General features: G+C 40.6%; 2 protein-coding genes across 3 annotated transcripts in view; both read right to left on the reverse strand.

Moving 5' to 3' along the window:
* Positions 1–1,413: 1,413 nt before the first annotated feature.
* LOC118360495 (SIN3-HDAC complex-associated factor-like) lies at positions 1,414–6,634 on the reverse strand. Of its 2 annotated transcripts, none has more exons than XM_052462612.1 (6): positions 6,492–6,634; positions 5,097–5,247; positions 4,620–4,719; positions 4,399–4,513; positions 4,056–4,200; positions 1,414–3,909 (listed from the first exon to the last, which is right to left on the reverse strand). In XM_052462612.1, exons 2-6 carry the CDS (start codon positions 5,222–5,224, stop codon positions 3,717–3,719), a joined length of 681 nt encoding a protein of 226 aa, XP_052318572.1. In that variant the 5' UTR covers positions 5,225–5,247; positions 6,492–6,634; the 3' UTR covers positions 1,414–3,716. The 2 variants fall into 2 exon arrangements, with proteins under 2 accessions (XP_052318572.1, XP_052318573.1); XM_052462613.1 differs by lacking the exon at positions 6,492–6,634 and adding an exon at positions 6,218–6,381.
* Positions 6,635–7,073: 439 nt separating this feature from the next.
* Positions 7,074–19,756, reverse strand: part of LOC118370900 (DENN domain-containing protein 5A-like) — a 60,693-nt gene continuing 48,010 nt past the window's right edge. The window contains exons 14-24 of the mRNA XM_052462614.1: positions 19,632–19,719; positions 19,460–19,544; positions 15,037–15,165; positions 14,392–14,513; positions 14,007–14,152; positions 13,780–13,898; positions 13,354–13,535; positions 12,936–13,018; positions 12,591–12,714; positions 12,303–12,471; positions 7,074–8,650 (exon numbers count right to left, since the gene is read on the reverse strand). Of these exons, the coding sequence (XP_052318574.1) occupies positions 8,467–8,650; positions 12,303–12,471; positions 12,591–12,714; positions 12,936–13,018; positions 13,354–13,535; positions 13,780–13,898; positions 14,007–14,152; positions 14,392–14,513; positions 15,037–15,165; positions 19,460–19,544; positions 19,632–19,719 (1,431 nt within the window). The 3' untranslated portion in view covers positions 7,074–8,466. The remainder of the gene's footprint in view (positions 8,651–12,302; positions 12,472–12,590; positions 12,715–12,935; positions 13,019–13,353; positions 13,536–13,779; positions 13,899–14,006; positions 14,153–14,391; positions 14,514–15,036; positions 15,166–19,459; positions 19,545–19,631; positions 19,720–19,756) is intronic.

Consider the following 19,756-nt stretch of genomic DNA (forward strand, 5'->3'; position numbering starts at 1 on the left):
CCTTTACTTGAATTTAGAGAGAGATAGAGTACTGAAAACAGAAGCAATTGAGAATATTAGATAAGGCTGTATAACTGATTTTATAACCATACAATTATAGCCTAACGTATTTTAAGTAGGCCTAGGAAATGTGTCTCTCTTCTGGCTGGACGAAAAGAGTGGTTCCCGAAATATTGCTTAAAAGCCTGACTTTGTAAAATAAATGTAACTCAAATCTGCACTGTGCCCTGTTCTATGTTCTTTTTCATCCTCCTGTTGTATGAGGCGGGCATCTCTGAATGCCCAATCCTCGAAATAATGGTGGCCATAAATTATCCCATCGTATTTCACACTTGACTAGTCCAGACTTGTCTAGAGTCTTTGTCGGCGATCAAAGTGTCATCCTTTGAAATCCGTCTGTTGTCTAAAACTAGTTTTTGTTGAAATAGGAGCGCACGCAAAGCTGCGTTGAATCGCGCTCATCTTTATCCAAGTGAATATAATTTCACATAAGATCTAGACCTTTACAGCGTTCAAATAATTTCGGAAACTCCGAGTTAAAATCAATGTAAGTTATTTGCGTAGAGTTTACTATAGGTTGATAATGAGATACTTCTCATGTGGGAAATTTGAGTATAATCTATCTTCAACGAGTATGACGCGTTCACGTGCTTGTTGGAACTAGGAACCTCCGAGTTAAAATGAACGTAAGTTATTTGCTTAGAATTTACTATTTATTGGTTCATACTGATACTTCCCAAGTGCGAAACTCGGGTTCATTCTTATACAACGAGTTGGCAAATCTTACATTTCCGAACATGGTTTAAGCAAGAGATGAATGAGACATTGAATAGGCATTCGACATTGGAACGTGGATTTATGCTGCGTCATGTCATAATCTCGGAGTTAAAATTAAAGTAAATTATTTGCCTGGAGCTTCCTATTATTTGATTCTGGTACCTTTCGCCTGACGTGAATGCGGCTTTATATTGAAGAAGCCTTCATGCGAGCTACTTTAGGCGCCTTTGTGTTCAACATCAGAGGCAAAATCGAATATTGAGCGCCTTACCCGCTCAATTTTCAATTATCCGAATGAAAATGAGGTTTGGGCAACAGACATTCTGTGCCTCGTAGGCCCACCTGTGATCATTGATTCTGCGCACTGCTCCCGTGAGGCGCTAGCCGTACTTTCATAAGGTGGGTTGGCATTTCTGATATGCCACTTCCTAAGAGTACTGGCAACGAAATTAAAATAGTATACTTGTGAGCTATTATACTGAACTAGTGAAAAGAAGTCGGTCAAGTGCAACTCATAAAAAGCATTATTCATTGCTTTAATTTAAACCAACCTTCTCTCCAATCTCTACGATGACTAAACGAGTGTTAAGATTTTAGTACCATCTAGCGGTTGAAATGAGATCACGCAGACCCAAAAAGGATTTATGTTTTATTACAAGACAGAACTAACGTAGTTGTTGAGATACACAATAACAATATAGACAAAAACATAACAAAATCGAAAGTGCACAAAATGAAAATGACTTGAAGGTCCTAACGGTTCAATTAACAGAATCAGTTTTCCAAATGGATTTGAAATAAATACATATTAAATTACATTACAGGTTGAATTTCATAATGTAAAAGGAACGTTCATTCTTATAAGGCACACCTCATATGATCAAATGTACCACGCAAACGGCAATAAAATAGGCGTTTCCCTATATACAAAAACCGTTTAGAATTTCCATCTTGATAAAAGTAAGCAGCAGCTATCCTTTTAATGACATTATTTAAGAATCACAGAAAGATTTTTAACACTCAACTAACCTGCCACACAAAAGTAACTGTTTTGATAACCAAGGTTATACAGTATATTGACACAAACCATTCTACTGTGATGAAGTTCAGTTACAGCAAATAAATAACTTTGCACAACAGGATACTGTCTACTAGCCAGGTGCCAGACCTGTTTGTGCTCTTGCAAACGCCATTGATATCATTGTCAAGCCATACAATGTTTGGCATGAAAAAGAGTAACAAGAAGTTGGCATGACAGAACAGACAGACTGGCACTCAGGCTACCTGTCTGACAACAAACTGATAACAATTCATGCCACTTACTGCAAAACTGTTCATTATTTAACAGAGGTACACATCTTATTGGTTTGACTCGACCACTAACCATAAACGTATGTTGTCCCTTGAGGCAAAGCCGCATAATAATTATGAAATATCACTTTAAAAAAATGAAAAGCTGAAAAATCAATTTGCTAAGAGGCAGAGATGGACTTACAAACGTTGCTCCTTTAACATTTAGGTAATTTCTCACATTCAAAATGTCTGCATAGTCTCAGCTTTGATTTGCTTTCTGTCGATGAACAAAACAAAAATTATAAAATACACGTTCAATAACAGAATATCAAGATGCCAACCAACACAGAACATTAGTGTAAGTATTGCTTTAGCCTTCAACTCATAGGACAAAGATATGGGTGGTATTCAGCAGGCACAAACTGTGTTACTGCCGAAGTTGTCCAACACCACACTGCTAATTTTCATAATTGGTTGCTGAAGCTTCAATGCATTGTGCCTTACCAAACACAACCCCTTGAAATGTTGTGACAAACTTGGGGATTAGGCTAGCCACTTATTGGCCAATGAATAAGTTACAAGTGATGCCATAAAAGAAAGCCTCAATCTAAATATTTTCACATCTGTACACATTTAGCGATTTAAAAATATGAGTTGTCAATCCTGTAATTTAAAATAGTTCTCATAGCCAACACTCACAAGTGTATATACAAAAACACTTCAAAATATGGTTATAAAATGTGCATTTTCAGCTCATGGAAGACTACAAACTACAAATAAATATTTGCTGGTTTTCATTCCAAGACAAAGATGAGTTCTGCATGCTTGGTCGAACTCAATCGATCTTGATTCACTCGCATGAAATTGCTGGAAAAGCAATGGATAAGCTCATGGTACGGAGTGTTTACAAATCTGACAATGTACAATACTACTCAGCTCTTGCCAAACCATGCATGTGTGGGAGAGTGAGACAACACATGCATGTATACATTTAAAAGGCCATTCATAATGTATAAACTCACTGAAGACCCCCCCCCCAAATACTCTCTTAGCCCATAACCCTTTATATATTAAGACGCTATAAATCAAATGAATCTGCTTGAGTGTCAGGGGAACATAAGTACAAGAAAACACTTGAAAATGTCCATTCCATCAATGCAAATAAGCTGTTGTTTTTTGTTTTTAGAAATCTAGCTGGTGGAGTCTTGCATATCAGCACATGAACACTTCATCGCCAATTAGACAACAGTAAAATGTTTCTTTAAAAAGACGACGCTGGCAAAAGGAACTTAATATATACACAAACGCTGGTAACCGTAACACAGAAAATAAGCTTTAAATGTTGTAAACCAAATTAATCAGACCTGGATAGTGTGCCCTTCAAGGCCAAATATAACTCTGCCTCCCCATCCTATAAATAGTACAACTAATGCCTTTATAAAAACATTTTTTTTGGTTCTTTTTAGTTTTCTTTAAAAAAGATAAGAAAATGAATGTATAAAAAAAACAAAAATCAAAGCAAAAATAGGAAAATCATTTAGCCGTCTAAATACAGTGAACTAATAGGGAATGGTTTTGGGGGTAGTCTGCCACTGGAGACAACTTGTCGGGTGCCATTGACACCCCAAGGGGATGCTCAAGAGCCATCACCAGTCCTCTTTCAGGGCCTTTGGTAGCAGGAGAGGCGGGGGGTGAATGGCGGGAAGGGGAAGGTGTGTGTCCTGAATGGGAACCAACGTCTCCTGCTTCTTGGAGCTGCAGCAGGGCTTGAAGAGACGTGGGTCAATCATCACCTCACCAAAGCGCCCTTTGTACACAATCCCACAGCACACCTTTTGTCTACAGGGAAGAGGATGAAGTATCCATTCAACAGTTTGTCCTAAAAAATAAATTTCTGCAGAATTGTCCCAGATAAAACTACAGTACTAAATTATAAACTTAGATTTTTCAGACAGACTTCAATTTCATATACTTCATTGAGATACCTTTTCCAGTAAGAACGGTCCAGGAAGGAAAAGACAGAAGGAGTGGGGCGCCTCTGTTTGGACTCAATGTCTGAGCCGTCATCTGACTCATAGCTGGGGGACTGGGATGGAGACATGCTGGAGGTCGTGCTGTGGGCATCCGAGTCTGAAAGGACAAACAGAACAATTTTGATGGCATTCTCTCATGATACATGACTTAGAGGCAACATCTGCATGTCTACCGGGATCCTCCAAGTAGGGCCTAATGACTAAAGTGAAACAAAGACTTATGTAGTAAAACTCAGTAGTTCAAAAATGTTGGAGTATATATTCTATAATTTTGTTGATTTAACAAGAGACCTACTTTGTCTTTTGAATTTGTGAAGCCTCTTCAGTTTGTTTTTCTTCTTCCCATTGTTGTTCTTCATCTTCTTGGGTTTGGTTAGCTTGAAGCCAGGCCCAGCTCTTGCATCCACAACCTAATGTCATAAAATACATGTCAATCACTCAACTTCGACACAGCATCAATTACATGAAAATTCACAGTGAATCCTCATTGAACTAAAATAAAAAGATGGTGCATACATGGTTCCAGTTCTTCTTAGAGCCCTTTGGCAGTTTTTTCCATCTTTTTACTAACAGCACACAAGCATTGCAGATGTCTCCCACACGATCCTCTGACAACCTTGATAAATAATCAAGGAAATGAAAACAAAAGCACAATAAACAATACACCTCAAGCAAATCAGTAAACATCGTTACATAACATTAACATATATGAAGCACGCAAAGTTAGCGTCGCTGTTCTTCAGACAGCAAAAAACCAAGGTAAGCCATCCTAGAATCAATCCTAGACTAGTTAATAATATCTTCCCAATTCAATCTATTGACCATCACTTGTTTGACCTTTTATGGCATACAATCACTGGGACAAATACTGGTGCAAACTCAGCATTAACATGAATTACAATACAGAAATAAAAGTGTGTAGTGTTTAATACTCCCGAAAAGGAAGTATTTGATGAATGCAATGTTATCATGCCATTAACACATAAAGCTTACCCAAAACATAGCCTGAAGGTTTCTTCGTATCTGCTGCTGTCAGTAAAGCGTGAACTGGAGGACTTGGTTTTGCAAATGCAACATCCTTCATGGCTGCGATATATTTTCGACTTGTGAAAACCAAACATGATGATCAATGGGAGAAAGAAACCTACCAAGAAAGAACACATAGATTACCAAAGGATGCCATGCAGAATAGTAATAGCACTGTAACGTTGCTGCTGTAATGCTTTCCCCTGGGGGAAAGGGGCGGGTCACCACATTGTGTTATTTCCATTTAGAAGTCTTATTCTACAATTTCAGCGATCCATGATATAACTTCACGCTGAGACAAGCTTCCTCATATTTATTGACGATTGACCTATTTTAACTACACAAAAAAAGCAATGCGGAGCAAATAAATAAATCAACTTTCTTACGCATTTAGATACACCTTTTTATCAATCTTGCATGCTACTATACAAATGAATGACATTCAGTTAGCCACCGGTGATAGATCTGCTAGACGTCCCCGTTATTATGCATACACAATTAACGTTATAGGCTGCGACTCCCATCTCGCTTATTTGTTTCCTGACTGGAGGATACTATTTTTAAACAAAGCCCGCGGGACAGGAACCAAAGGATGAAATTGTTTGAATGGTTTTTAAGCACAGACTCACACAACTAAATCTAGCCAACCATTGCAAGCTAGCTATTCAATTTAGTAGATTACAATACACCAACGCTATATTGCCAAAACTATCATTGTTTACTTGCAAGCAATCCAACAAAATAGAATGTCAGCATCTGGCAACCCCCGCTAGTAATGACGCCATCGCTAGCTAACTTGGCTACTACAAATACTCGACAAATTAGAACAGTGTGTCATTGGTAAATACATTAACTATGCTTTTCATATTGCCCTTGATTAACCGTGTTTAAAACTGATATGTTCCCGTCGGGAAAAGTGATTTTCAGTTACTTGGGGAATCCGAAACAAAAAGCGGGGAAGGAGAACTCCTTTCACTGAAGAAACAAAAAGCGGACGAAGTCATAAAAAACAAATGCGACAAAGTGAATTGAGCGACACTGACTGTTTTATCATTTCAAATGAAATTGTTGTAAGATTTAACACGCACAATACTTTATATAGTTTCCTTCCCTTTAAATTCAAACGTTCGCCCGCTGAGAGCGCCAAATAGCAATCTGACTATTGTTGTTAGCTAGCCTGCTAACGTTAGCTAGCTACCACGCCACGCTCCATATCCATGCTCTCCCATTGTTACAATGACCCCGTTGCAGATATAGTTCGCACGCGACAGACTAAAATTAAATGTAAGATCTGTAAAACATCAGCATTTGCGTTAATTTCTAAATGCAAATTGCGTAAATGGTAAATAACAGTGGACTTACCGAACAAAAACTTTGAATCTTCGCCGTTGTCTTTTTACACACTGCGCATGCCTTACTACTACTGCTGCATACAGCTGGGTATTAGAATGACATTAGCATAAAAAAACATGAACATAAGCGTTCCATCGTAGAAACACCATATTAGGAGTGTAACGTGTCCGTTTGAACACAAATTCAACCAATTGGCGCACACTATGCATGGTATTTAACAATATGGGATTCTGGGAGTAGTAGTGAGTATGGAAATGCTTTCCGTTTTATCCTATTTAAATCAACACCTCATTAGACTCCATGTCCCAGCAAGCATCGTATCATCAACGTATGAATGGACAATAAAAAAAAGTCTTTGAAATGGCGCGAATGAGTTTGTTTACATTTTAAAACCAGCATTTGTTGTTGTTACAAGTGTTGTTATCAGTGTTTGATTTCTCTGCTGGGTAAAGTTATCTTATTTTTGCTCTACAGTTCATATGGGGAATATATGGGGGCATTTACAATACCATCGATAACCATATAGCAATTTATAGTGTACCCATTCCAGTCAATTATACTCCTTCAATAAAAATACAAAAAACATCCATATTAATGCATTTCTGTAATTTTATTCTGTATTTTATTTTTTTACACTGTACACATTTCCTCACTTAGTAAACACAACATTATACGGCTATGCCAATAAATGTACAACAGTATTGAAAAACAAAAATATATCTCCCAAGATGCTCATGTCGATTATAAATGGAATAGTACAACCAACACAATTCAGAAGTTGGCACAGGAAAGACATCCTTCACACCTACTTCTGTCAAACTGCTGTTGTTATTCATCATCATATGCTGCACAGTAAGACAATTGGAGGAGGTCCAATGATTCTCATCTAGATCTTGGGTTGATTTTTTGTGTGTGATGTGGATAATATTGCATAGCAGAAATACCAACAGTCATGGGAGAATTGTTTGCTCTATTTTGAATCTGACCTTTTAAAGCAACCATATGTACCACTCATTATTAATTTAAGTGGCAATCAGCTCATACAATTTTCACTACTGAAAAAACATGATGTTGTAAACCTGCCAGGAATGGGCAGAACAGGTGAGGAATAATGAGAAGTTGTTGGAAAGAAGGATGCACTGGTTAGAGGTATTTACACGAAGGCTGTCATTTTATAAATGACTCACTTTCTACCAAGCCATGGTTATGATGAGTACTGTGCTGTTGAAGAGTTGTGTGTCAAGTGTGAAGCACTGACATGGCCTTATAGTGACACTTCTCCAACTGAATACATATTGTGCATCACTAGGATACGCTACATTATCTTATACAGGAGCCTCTTCTTAGGCCAAGTTATTCCATATAAAATAGTTGCATCCTACGGTACTTCCAGGGGGATTGATCCAAACTTACACACTGTCATATTGATGTAGAGGATTCAGTTTCCCACCCTACACAAACATCTATACCATGTCATATTCATACTTATAAAGCATACTTCTGCATCATTTGCTTCAAGCTCTGCATTATGACAGTTAGAATTAGAACAGAGCAAGCAACTTGACAGACTTATCAAAATAATACTGTTCTTCTCTGAAAATATATTAACAGTTTTTGTTCCTTGTTTTCCTTTTTAGAATATAGCCATTGTCAGCAGTTCACAATAACAATGAAAATATTTAACTTTCAATAAAGTAGTATACAACAGGTGGGTTATCTTCTTCAACAAAGTGAAAGTAATGGATCGTAATAGAAAACATATTCTTAACATCTAACAGCAACATTGTTGAGGATAAAAATAACAACACATTTTGAAAGGCTCATTGCACTTAATATATGGCAAATGTAACAGTAGCTTTAATATAAGCCAGAAATAGTCCCTTAATTGTTCAAGTCTCTTTCTGCATAAAAAGGTTTAATTGTTCTTTAGTGGTCCCTAACAGTTTTCCTTAGTCAGGTCCAATTGGTGTGAACGAAAGAGGGCCTAGATACCGATCCCTTTGACAAGTGAAGCCTCAAGGGTAATGTTGAACTCCTGCAAAGTCTGTAGCACTCTGATCAGAGAATTGACCAATGAGCGGTCCTTTATCAGTGCTGTGTCCTCGTACATTTGGACTGTGATTGGACAGTCTGTGAGGAGAGCGATCCAGTGGTGTAACAAATGGTCCCTAGGAAGAGCAAAGAGAAACAGGAAGTTTACCAGACTGACTTCAGGGAACTTTTTTAGTAAATCCTCATCCCTGCTAAAAGACAGGATAGGAAGGGCTCAAGCTTGGTTATGACTGAGGTATTATTTCCGTAGCATTTAGGCATGTCTGGTCTCGCTAAGTGCCCCTTAAAAAGATTTCTGACAAAGAACAAAGAGAAGGTATTTCATTGAAGTGGCAGGTGCATTTGAGCTACAGTACCAAGCCCTGTTCTGCCACAAAGGGTTAAGAGAGAGAAAGAGGAAGTCTGAGGTGTCATAACAGGTAGGATATATACTGTATGTTTTGAACTAGTGTGTGGAAGCTTAAAGTGGGATTATAAACTGGGTGGTTCGAGCCCTGAATGCTAATTGGCTGACAGCCATGGTATATCAGACCGTATACCACGGGTATGACAAAACATTTATTTTTACTTCTCTAACTACGTTGACAATCAGTTTATAATAGCAATAAGGCACCTTGGGAGTTTGTGGTATATGGGTAATATACCACGGCTAAGGGCTGTATCTCGAGTGGCTCAGCAGTCGAAGGCACTGCATCTCAGTGCAAGAGGCATCACTACATTCCCTGGTTTGAATCCAGGCTGTATCACATCCGGACGTGATTGGGAGTCCCATAGGGTGGTGCACAATTGGCCCAGCGTTGTTCAGGGTAGGCTGTCATTGTAAATAACAATTTGTTCTTAACTGACTTGCCTGGTTAAATAAATAAAATATCCAGGCACGACACAAAACAGCCCTTAGCTGTGATATATTGGCCATATACCACACCCCCTCGTGCCTTATTGCTTAACTATACAACCATAAAAATATAATTTTATTTCTATGTATTCAACCTCTACAAACACACATACTCATACAATGCCCAACAAGACAGGAAGACACACAGTGTGAGGGAGAATATCTGAAGCAGGAGGCGGGGAGGGATCACCCTAGCACTACACTACAAAAGAGGACAAAGCCGCCCACTCTGTTATCACAGTGATAAATGCTGTGCTGCTATTAGGGTTGCACATTTTGGGGAATATTCAGAGGTGGAAACTTTCAGTGGGAATTAACAGGAATATTTGGGAATTAACTGAAATATATGCAAATTAACAATAATACCATTTAAATGTAGATGTTTTTTGCATTGGATATATTTACCATATCATATGGAGCCAGAAACATAAACCTTTTACCTTATCGTAAGTAGACATTATTGCAAATGATTAAATCCTTCCAATAGAAATTTTAAAAACGATTTAGTTACGAATTTAACTTCAATTAAATGAGTTGACTCTTCACATGGGATGATTTCACTGAACAACAGAAGAAAGGGAATATTGAATGATCCCCAATGATCCATCTCATCTCCCAAAAACGTTTTCAACATACATCTGTAAAATTATAGTTTAGAAACTAAAGCTTTGGTTGTCTTCCTCTAAGGCTTCTATGTCTTCTCCCAGGACCTCCTCAATGTTCACTTCTTGAACATCAGACTCCGAGGCCTCATCTTCACAGTCACTTTTTTTTACCTTGTTGAGGATGGCTCGTTGCCAGGCTCAAAAGGCCTAAAATTTGCCCGGATGACCAACCAATTTCTCAGCCCTTGTATTGGTCAGTCTGTTGCGGGCTTTGGTGTGTGTGTTCCCAAACAAGGACCAGTTGCGCTCTGGGGTGGCTGATGTTGGTGGGATTTGGAGGATGATGAAGGCAACAGGGGAAATAGCCTCAGATCCACAAAGTCCCTATCACCAGGTGGCTGATGAGATATGTTGGCAAGACTGCCATATCGTATTGCCATCCCAAAGCCCTTGCTTGGAAGTGTACTTCGCCAGACTGCCAAGAACCTTGCCCTCATCCAGGCCAAGGTGGCGAGACACGGTAGTGATGACACCATAAGCCTTGTTGATCTCTGCACCTGACAGGATGTTCTTGCCAGGATACTTGGGGTCCAACATGTACGCTGTGGCATGTATGGGCTTCAGGCAGAAGTCTTCACGCTTTTTGATGTATTTCAGAACTGCAGTTACCTCTGCTTGGAGAAACAGTGAAATGGGCAGGGCAGTACGGATTTATTCTCTTACATCTGCAAACAGAGTCTGAACATCAGACAGGATGTCATTGTTTCTCTCAATCCGTGCAATGGCTACAGCTATAGGTTTCAGGAGTTTCAGGCTGCTTACCACTCTCTTCCAGAATACATCATCCAGTAGGATCCTCTTGATGGGGCTGTCCATATGGGCAGACTATGATAAGGCCATTTCTTGGAGAGACTCCTTCCCCTTGACAGGAGACTGTCAAGCATGATGACAACACCACCCCAATGAGTGTTGCTGGGCAGCTTCAATGTGGTGCTCTTACTCTTCTCACTTTGATTGGTGAGGTAGATTGCTGCTATAACTTGATGACCCTTCACATACCTAACCATTTCCTTGGCATTTCTCTGACTATGTTCCTCCATTGAGTAAAAAAACTTCTGATTCCAGGAGGACCATGAGCTGTTGCTATCGATAAGGTGCCTGATTCATCATTTTCACCTCGAATAGAATTAGAGGGACTTTTGTCAGAGGTTGCTTGTTGTGAGCGCTGAGGGAACTTTATGCACTTGGGCCAGATGATTCTGCATCTTTGTTGCATTCTTCACATTTGATTTGGCACAGTATTTGCACACATACACAACTTTTCCTTCTACATTAGTTGCAGTGAAATGTCTCCACACATCAGTGGCATTTTCCTGTAAAGATTTGAAAATAATTAGTACAAAAAAACAGAATACAATTCCATGTACAGATAAATAGTTAAGCAGTTAGATTAAACAACTCTTTTGTTTTAAAATGAAACATGTATGGAAACAGGTGAATTAACACTCCTCAGTTAGCAGGCTCAAGCAAGCTAAAACCCACATGGTAGCAAAAACGAACTAGCAGAAATTGTTAACACATTAGAAATAATTTAAAAACACTTTGCTGAAGGCTACTATTTACTAGTTAACAACAAATCATGGATGTCATATTAAATATATTCATCCCACCCAGTATTGTAATCAAAACTTACTAGAAAACATGTAGTCCTTGGCTCAGACAAGGAAGTGCAGTAGTGTGGGCTCAATAGCATCTCATTAGTGTGCAAGATCTTGAGAATCATTTGTACATGTGATGGAAGACTGCACTGCACATGTGATGGAAGAATGCACTCCACATGTGATGGAAGAATGCACTGTGCATGCAGAGGGTTGCAATTCCATTGCATTTAGGATAGTTTAACCAAAATATGCCCCAAGACCTAGAATTGCTAACCTAGAACAAGTTCACTGTTATAAGCTAACTTTTTTGATGAATTTAAGCTAAATTCCCCAATTCCCGGGCTTAACTTCCCATGGAAAATGTCCTGAAATATTACGGAAGTTTACCGGAAAGTTTCCGACCCTTTGCAACCCTAGCTGATATTAGAGAGATAATGAAAACACCTCTCTTTCAGTTGAATTGAAGATGTCTTGTAAAACATCTCAAGCAATCTAATTAGCCCTTTTGACCAGGACGTTTAGTGCTGTACAATTAATTCCCATTCAAATGTTCCTGATGATAGCTGTTGTTCTGTGTGTGTTTGTGAGGCCACAGAGGAGATATTACCTGGCACCCAGACACACCAGCATCTGGAACTTCCCATCCTTGCCTATGTTCCTAGATGTGCTGTTGATGGCCCGCATGAAGCGGCAGAAGTGGCGTACTCTGGTTTGCCAGTTCTCATCTGGAGTCACCTCCCTCTGCTCAGCACTCTCAAAGTACACTTGTGACTTTTCTATAAGGAGAAATCACAGACAGAAGACATTGATAAGCGCAGGCTCATCCAATAGCATGGCACGCAAGACACTGTATACTGTATATTCAGGTATAATGGTTGTGTATTGGACGCTTTACCTAAGAAATCCCAGATGAAGACATTCTTAAAGAGGCGTGGGGATTTGAAGCCATGCTGGAACACCTGCTCTAAAGCCCAGACTAGACCATACTCCCCACACAGCAGAAGGGTCAGACTGCCCCTCTATAGAAAAACAGATAGGGAAAGAAAAAGTGTGACTGATGTTGTCTACTTTCAAAGTACCCTGGTCCAACACATCAGTTGTGGCCATATGAATCTGTTCATTCGGAACACATGTGAGTGAGACTATGATCAGTGTTGCATGCAGTGTACAGACAGAGGACCCACTGTCTCCTTCACTGTGATGAATAATAGACAATGTGGTGGGGGGTTGTGTCTCTCACCTCCTTCTCTGGCTTGTGGAAGTGCTTCACTATCCCATTGATGGCCTCTCCCACTCCTTCTTGGATCTGACTAGTGTTCAACTCTGGATGATGGGAAAGAGTCGGACAAAATCAGTCAATGCCAGCAGACACAAGACCCTCCAAAGTGACACACCGGTAGCGTTTGCCGGCCGAGAGTACTTAGCACCTCTTAACAGAGTGCCGGGCGTAATTTGCAAACCGATTCTACATGTAGATTCACGCTGAATTATTTTCAGTCCGACGTCAGCCAGATAGGGTGGTCCCTAAAACACACCACGGTGAAAAAACTGCAGACGTATGGGAGAGCAACATTTGGGGCTGTGTGTGTAGTCCCTTGGTGAAGATTATTGGTTAATATTGATGACGATTTTTGCAGTTTATTTGAATGGTCACTCACTTGGTTTGCTGTTTGGTGAGATGGTAACGAACCTCCTCATCATCCCAGGGGACTGCTGCATGGGGGGCGTACGACACATTCTGTCCTCATTCTCTGAGTTTGGTGTCACTAGCTCTCCCACCAGGACCCTCTCCAGACTGCCATCGTCCACCCCCTTCCCCAGCCACCGGCCACACGGGAACCTACACACACACACACACACACACACACACACACACACACACACACACACACACACACACACACACACACACACACACACACACACACACACACACACACACACACACACACACACACACACACACACAATATATATAATATAGCAATATAACAGTTACCCAAAGCTTCAACAGGTTCTTTCTTGTGAGTAGATGCCACTGAAATCTCCAGCATAAGGCAGCTGCTACCAAATATTTCACTTACTTGTAAGCATGACCTGTGATCTCATTCCGGACCATAACATACTCCACAAGCCACTTGGCATAAAGACCGGAGTTATCATGGCCCATCTGCACTGTGGTCAGCTTGCCCAGGTTCTGGCACTGTGACAGAGAGAGAATAGGCAAAGAGCAAAGGTCATGTTGAGGTGAATATATGTTGATATTATTATCAAAATCCCAAGAATATTCAATCTTGAGGGGAGCACCAACCTCAAAGGTGATCTCCTGAGTGTGCTTGGGGACCTGGAGCACCCCTGTCTCAGCCAGCTCCCCAGACACACACACCCAGGGGTTGGCTGTGAACATGGAGCCTCCTAGTTTCTTACTGGGAATCACCAGAACATGGTATGGGATCACTGTGGGACAGAGAAGAGAGGGAAGCCTGAAATCACTCAGTCAAGTACAGTATGGTCACAAGAAGAGCTACCTCTGTCTTCAATATATTTCTCAGTGAGCATCTCAAATCAAGGAAAAAGGTTTAGCCAGGAAATAAGTCTAATTCATCTATTACTCTAATCTAATTAAGTCTACCCAGCTTCTGGTTACATAGTGTTCAGTGTCGTGGCCAGGTTGTATGCTATTTGCTGGCACTCACTGATGGTTGTGAAGACATTGGTGAAACAGAAGTAGTCCACAGCATTGAAGGAGAGGAGGTGGTACAGGAACTGCTCTTTCTCATCGTCACAGCGCAGAAAAGCATAACGCTTGTATAGTTTCCTGCAAAAGAAACAAAAGCAACAAAAAAAATCACAAAAAAATCAGTTTATCATTTCATATGATGTAATGATCATAGATTGAACAGTAACAGTCTGAAGCCTAAAAGGCTGAATCAGTAGCTGATGAATGTGTTTTCCATGATAAACAACTGGAGAATGGTAATGGAACGGTCACAATGCAATACCTCCATAATGAATCGGCCTGAACGTGACCCACTTCACCACCATCTCATCAATTATAAAAAGCATTGTAAATGTTTAATAGGTGATTGTACTATGACGTTTGGATCTGTCAAAAGAGCTCATGTATTATACATGCATAGTTTTCAGACATCAGGTTGATTCATGTGTGTGAGACTGAGTGGGACATTCCAATATAAAATACTGAGGATTTATGAGGAGACTGACTTAAAGGGAATGGAGTATTATCCCAATTACTGAAGCAGAGGCTCTTACAAAAAGTACACATTTTGTGTTTAGCTTGATTTGCCAGTTGTGTACTAGGTCCTTGTTGTTTTGCTCACTTTGTAAGTTCATGGTCAGACAGCAGCTTTTTGAGGTGCCTGGACAGCAGCTTCTTCTCCATGGAGAGCCTCACCCAGGCCCTGGCCTTGCCCACGTCTGTCTTGATCTCCCCAATGTTCTGGATGTGTCTACGGAGGATACAGTACACAGCACAGAGGTCAGAGGAGAAAAACATACACAAATACACACATATACAAACAGTCATCCTTTCAGCGATGGTCTATAATGTTGTAGCATGTTTTGCATCCTTTGGCCAAGGTGAACACAAACCACAAATCTAATATATGATAAGATGCAAAAGCAGTGATAGTCCCTCTGAACAAGGTGATAGACCTCTGCTGTATGTTGTTTTCACCACTGTTCTAGATTCCAGAGCATGCAGGGCTGAGAGGGGGTAGCCAGCCCAGCCAGGAAGAAGCCCTGGCCAGCCCCAGACTCCCTAGTGTTTAAGCCAGCCTCCTGTCATCGCTCCCAGCCACTATCAAGCCCTCCGTGTCCAGACACATTCCCTTCCACTCCACCTCTGCAAGTAAGCACTGCACTGTCTGCGCTATAAGTGCTCCCCATCAACCCCCCCCCCCTCTCATCCCTCCTACTCCCCCCTACCCCCACTCTCACGAATTAACCCAATTTCCTCCACTCCCCTCTGTTCCCCATGGCAACAGAGCAAAATATCAACATTCACAATGCAGATTGTTATTGCATGAATGATATTGTAAGAAAAACAATGGTTATCTGCAATCTGCAGACTAACTACAGGAATCCACCTCCTAATAACCTCTACCTCCTGTAGAATAGAAGAAAAATGTCAAATAATAAAGAGCACAGCAAGGTGAATACGAAATGTTGATATGTAGAATGAAGCAACCTGGTCAACCTTTATTGTCCATTTTTAAGTAAAGATACCCAAATATAAATATTTATCAATTAAAATGTGCTCGTATATCAATGTGACAACACACAAATGAAAAAGCACCAATGGAAAATTCTGGATCCTTGGAAAGAAGACATGACGTGTGTCTGTGCAGACGTGTGATCAGAGTAGACTTCTACAAGACTATGCCACAGCCATGGGTAGGCCGTCATTGTAAATAAGAATTTGTTCTTAACTGACCTGCCTAAATAAGAAATAAACAGCTGCCTGGTATTGCCCTGAGCCAGACCCCCCTCTCCCTGGCTTGGTCTGCAGGGGGTCTGCAGGGGAATTAGGCTGGAAGTAACATGCTGTCACACAGATCAGCCCAGCTCTCTTTACCACCTCCTTCACACCACACCAGGAATGACGTCCTGTATGACTCAACACCACTGGCTGTGGTGCACCGTAGACATGACAGTGGTCTGACTGCCTTAACACACAATGCATCCCATAAACTATCGCCTACTTCAGGATTCCTCTCAACCTGGCTGAGCACTACTGTGGGTAACAGTGTCTGCTAAATGAACTAGTGTGGATAAAAGTTTCTGCTAAATGAACTAGTGTGGTAGTGTTTCAGAACAGAGACCCACCTGTTTAGCTAAATAAAACAAATAAAAAAATAACAAATATATACAGTTGAAGTCAGAAGTTTACATGCACTTAGGTTGGAGTCATTAAAACTCGTTTTTCAACCACTCCACAAATGTTTTGTTCACAAACTATAGTTTTGTCAAGTTGGTAAGGACATCTACTTTGTGCATGACACAAGTAATTTGTCCAACAATTGTTTACAGGCAGAGTATTTCACTTATAATTCACTGTATCACAATTCCAGTGTGTCAGAAATTCACATACACTAAGTTGACTGTGCCATTAAACAGCTTGGAAAATTCCAGAAAATTAATTTAGAAGCTTCTGATAGGTTAATTGACATTTGAGTCAATTACCTTCAAACTCAGTGCCTCTTTGCTTGACATCATGGGAAATGTAAAAAAAAATCAGCCAATCAGCCAAAAAACAATTGTAGACCTCCACAAGTCTGGTTCATCCTTGGGAGCAATTTCTAAATGCCTGAAGGTACCACGTTCATCTGTACAAACAATAGTACCAAGTATAAACACCATGGGACCACGCAGCCGTCATACTGCTTAGGAAGGAGATGCGTTCTGTCTCCTAGAGATGAACATACTTTGGTGCGAAAAGTGAAAATCAATCCCAGAACTATAGCAAAAGACCGTGTTTAGATGCTGGAGGAAACAGGTACAAAAGTATCTATCTCCACAGCAAAACAAGTCCTATATCGACATAACCTGAAAGGCTGCTCAGCAAGGAAGAAGCCACTGCTCCAAAACCGCCATAAAAAAGCCAGACTACGGTTTGCAACTGCACATGGAGACAAAGATCGTACTTTTTGGAGAAATGTCCTCTGGTCTGATGAACATAAAATAGAACTGTTTGGCCATAATGGCCATCGTTATGTTTGGAGAAAAAAGGGGGAGGGTTGCAAGCTGAAGAACACCATCCCAACCGTGAAGCACGGGGGTGGCAGCATCATGTTGTGGGGGTGCTTTGCTGCAGGAGGGACTGGTGCATTTCACAAAATAGATGGCATCATGAGGAAGGAAAATGATGTGGATATATTGAAGCAACATCTCAAGACATCAGCCAGGAAGTTAAAGTTTGGTCGTAAATGGGTCTTCCAAATGAACAATGACCCCAAGCATACTTCCAAAGTTGTTGCAAAATGGCTTAAGGACAACAAAGTCAAGGTATTGGAGTGGCCATCACAAAGCCCTGACCTCATCCTATAGAAAATCTGTGGGCAGAACTGAAAAAGCATGTGCGAGCAAGGAGGCCTTCAAACCTGACTCAGTTACAGCAGTTCTGTCAGGAGGAATGGGCCAAAATTCACCCAAATTATTGTGGGAAGCTTGTGGAAGGCTACCCGAAACGTTTGACCCAAGTTAAATAATTTAAAGGCAATGCTACCAAAAACTAATCGAGTGTATGTAAACTTCTGACCGACTGGGAATGTGATGAAAGAAATAAAAGCTGAAACAAATCATTCTCTGTACTCTTATTCAGACATTTCACATTCTTAAAATAAAGTGGTGATCCTAACTGACCTTAGACAGGGAATTTTTACTATGATTACATGTCAGGAGTTGGGGAAAACTGAGTTTAAATGTATTTGACTTTCCCCCTCATAACTTAGCCTACTGTTCTGACTTGGTGGTGCACATGTAGTCTATAGTCTGTTTAAGAGAAATATAATCATTGAATATTGTAAGAGCTTTCATTGTCTGCTTATAGGCCCCTTTATTTATCCTACGGTTCTGACTTGGTGTACATGGAGAATACTGTAAGAACAGCCCATGTTCTAAATTCTGTCGCTGTACATTTCAAAAGTGCAGAACAAATAGCTATATTGACTACATCCCCCCTAGCTCACTCATTAATGTCTTAATCGAAATTACAGATGGCCTCTTATCCGCTCGTCGTCACCTTATGCCATAGATTGTACATCTCAATTGTCAGTAAAACCACATTTGTTTATGAAAGTCAGCCATATCAGCTGTGGTGTTTTTAAAGGCAGTAAATGTGGATGAATGAACTGTGTCGCTGCCAGACAAGGCTCCGCTGATAGCCAGGTGTAGCAGTGTTAAGGATTCACTTCATGGTGCTGAAAAGAAAGCTTCGCTGTTGGGACAGCTTTATGTTGGCCCTAACAGTTTGTGGGCACCGTTTGTCACCGTTTTATAGCACAATTCATGTATTGTTTAGTGTTGTGTTGTGTAGTGGTTTTGCTGGCATGCATCTAAATACATTTGGGGGAGTTTGCCCCACCAAGATGTACATGTTGGTATTGCATTTGGACCAGACATGAGGGACCAGACATGAAGACCATGAGGACTGTAGGTCAAGTCTCATCAAATAGAACACAAAGATGGAAGGCTAAGCTTTCAGTATAAGCTGTACGGTGTATATATACATATATTATATATATATTTTTTTAAATCATAGCTGGTAACCAAGTGTTTATGCCTGCTGCAAAGCTTGAGATGCATGGCTATGAGGCTGATGTCAGTATTTTTCCACTACATATGGTCTTGAATCATTGATAATATTCTGTCTTGACTAAGTGTTTTTTTTGTCAGTTGGCCACAAGATGGCAGTGAAAACACTTTGAAATCATTGCATTCTGAGGTATGATCAATCAATCATTATCTCACCTTGATTCGAAATAGTCATTTTCAAAGAAGTACGTAGAGGTACGAAGGCATACATTTGAACCGCTTCTGCCACTACAGAAGGGACAATCAACACAGGCAGAATAGTATAGTATCACTTTCAACATTCCCCTTACAACCATCCATCATTTCAAGACCATATGACTTGAAATGTATATTCAGGAGGATACTTGACAAATAGTTTATATACGGTAGGTAGAGCATCTGAAGACACTGGTACTGTGGTAGCCCTGGTGAATGGATGAGGAGACTCACCTCATGTCCCTGATCAGGGATACCTTGAGAGGGGCCAAGGCAGCGCCAGCGTCAGATTTGCGTCTCTCTATGTCGTGGATGAGACCTGTTGTGGGGAGGAGAGAGAGGGATGTGGCTATGGCTTTACATCACCGTCCATTTATCACATTTCAGGATTCAACGAGTGGCTTACCTGGGGGACCCAAACCGGCCGGTGCTGCATCCGTCTTCTCTTTGCTCTCCTGATAATGTAGCAGGTGGGACCACAAGGCAGATTTACCCTGGCAGATGAAGATGGAGATGCGGGAATGAATGAAT

The sequence above is a fragment of the Oncorhynchus keta genome, chromosome 14 (assembly GCF_023373465.1).
Source record: "Oncorhynchus keta strain PuntledgeMale-10-30-2019 chromosome 14, Oket_V2, whole genome shotgun sequence".
Taxonomy (NCBI): domain Eukaryota; kingdom Metazoa; phylum Chordata; class Actinopteri; order Salmoniformes; family Salmonidae; genus Oncorhynchus; species Oncorhynchus keta.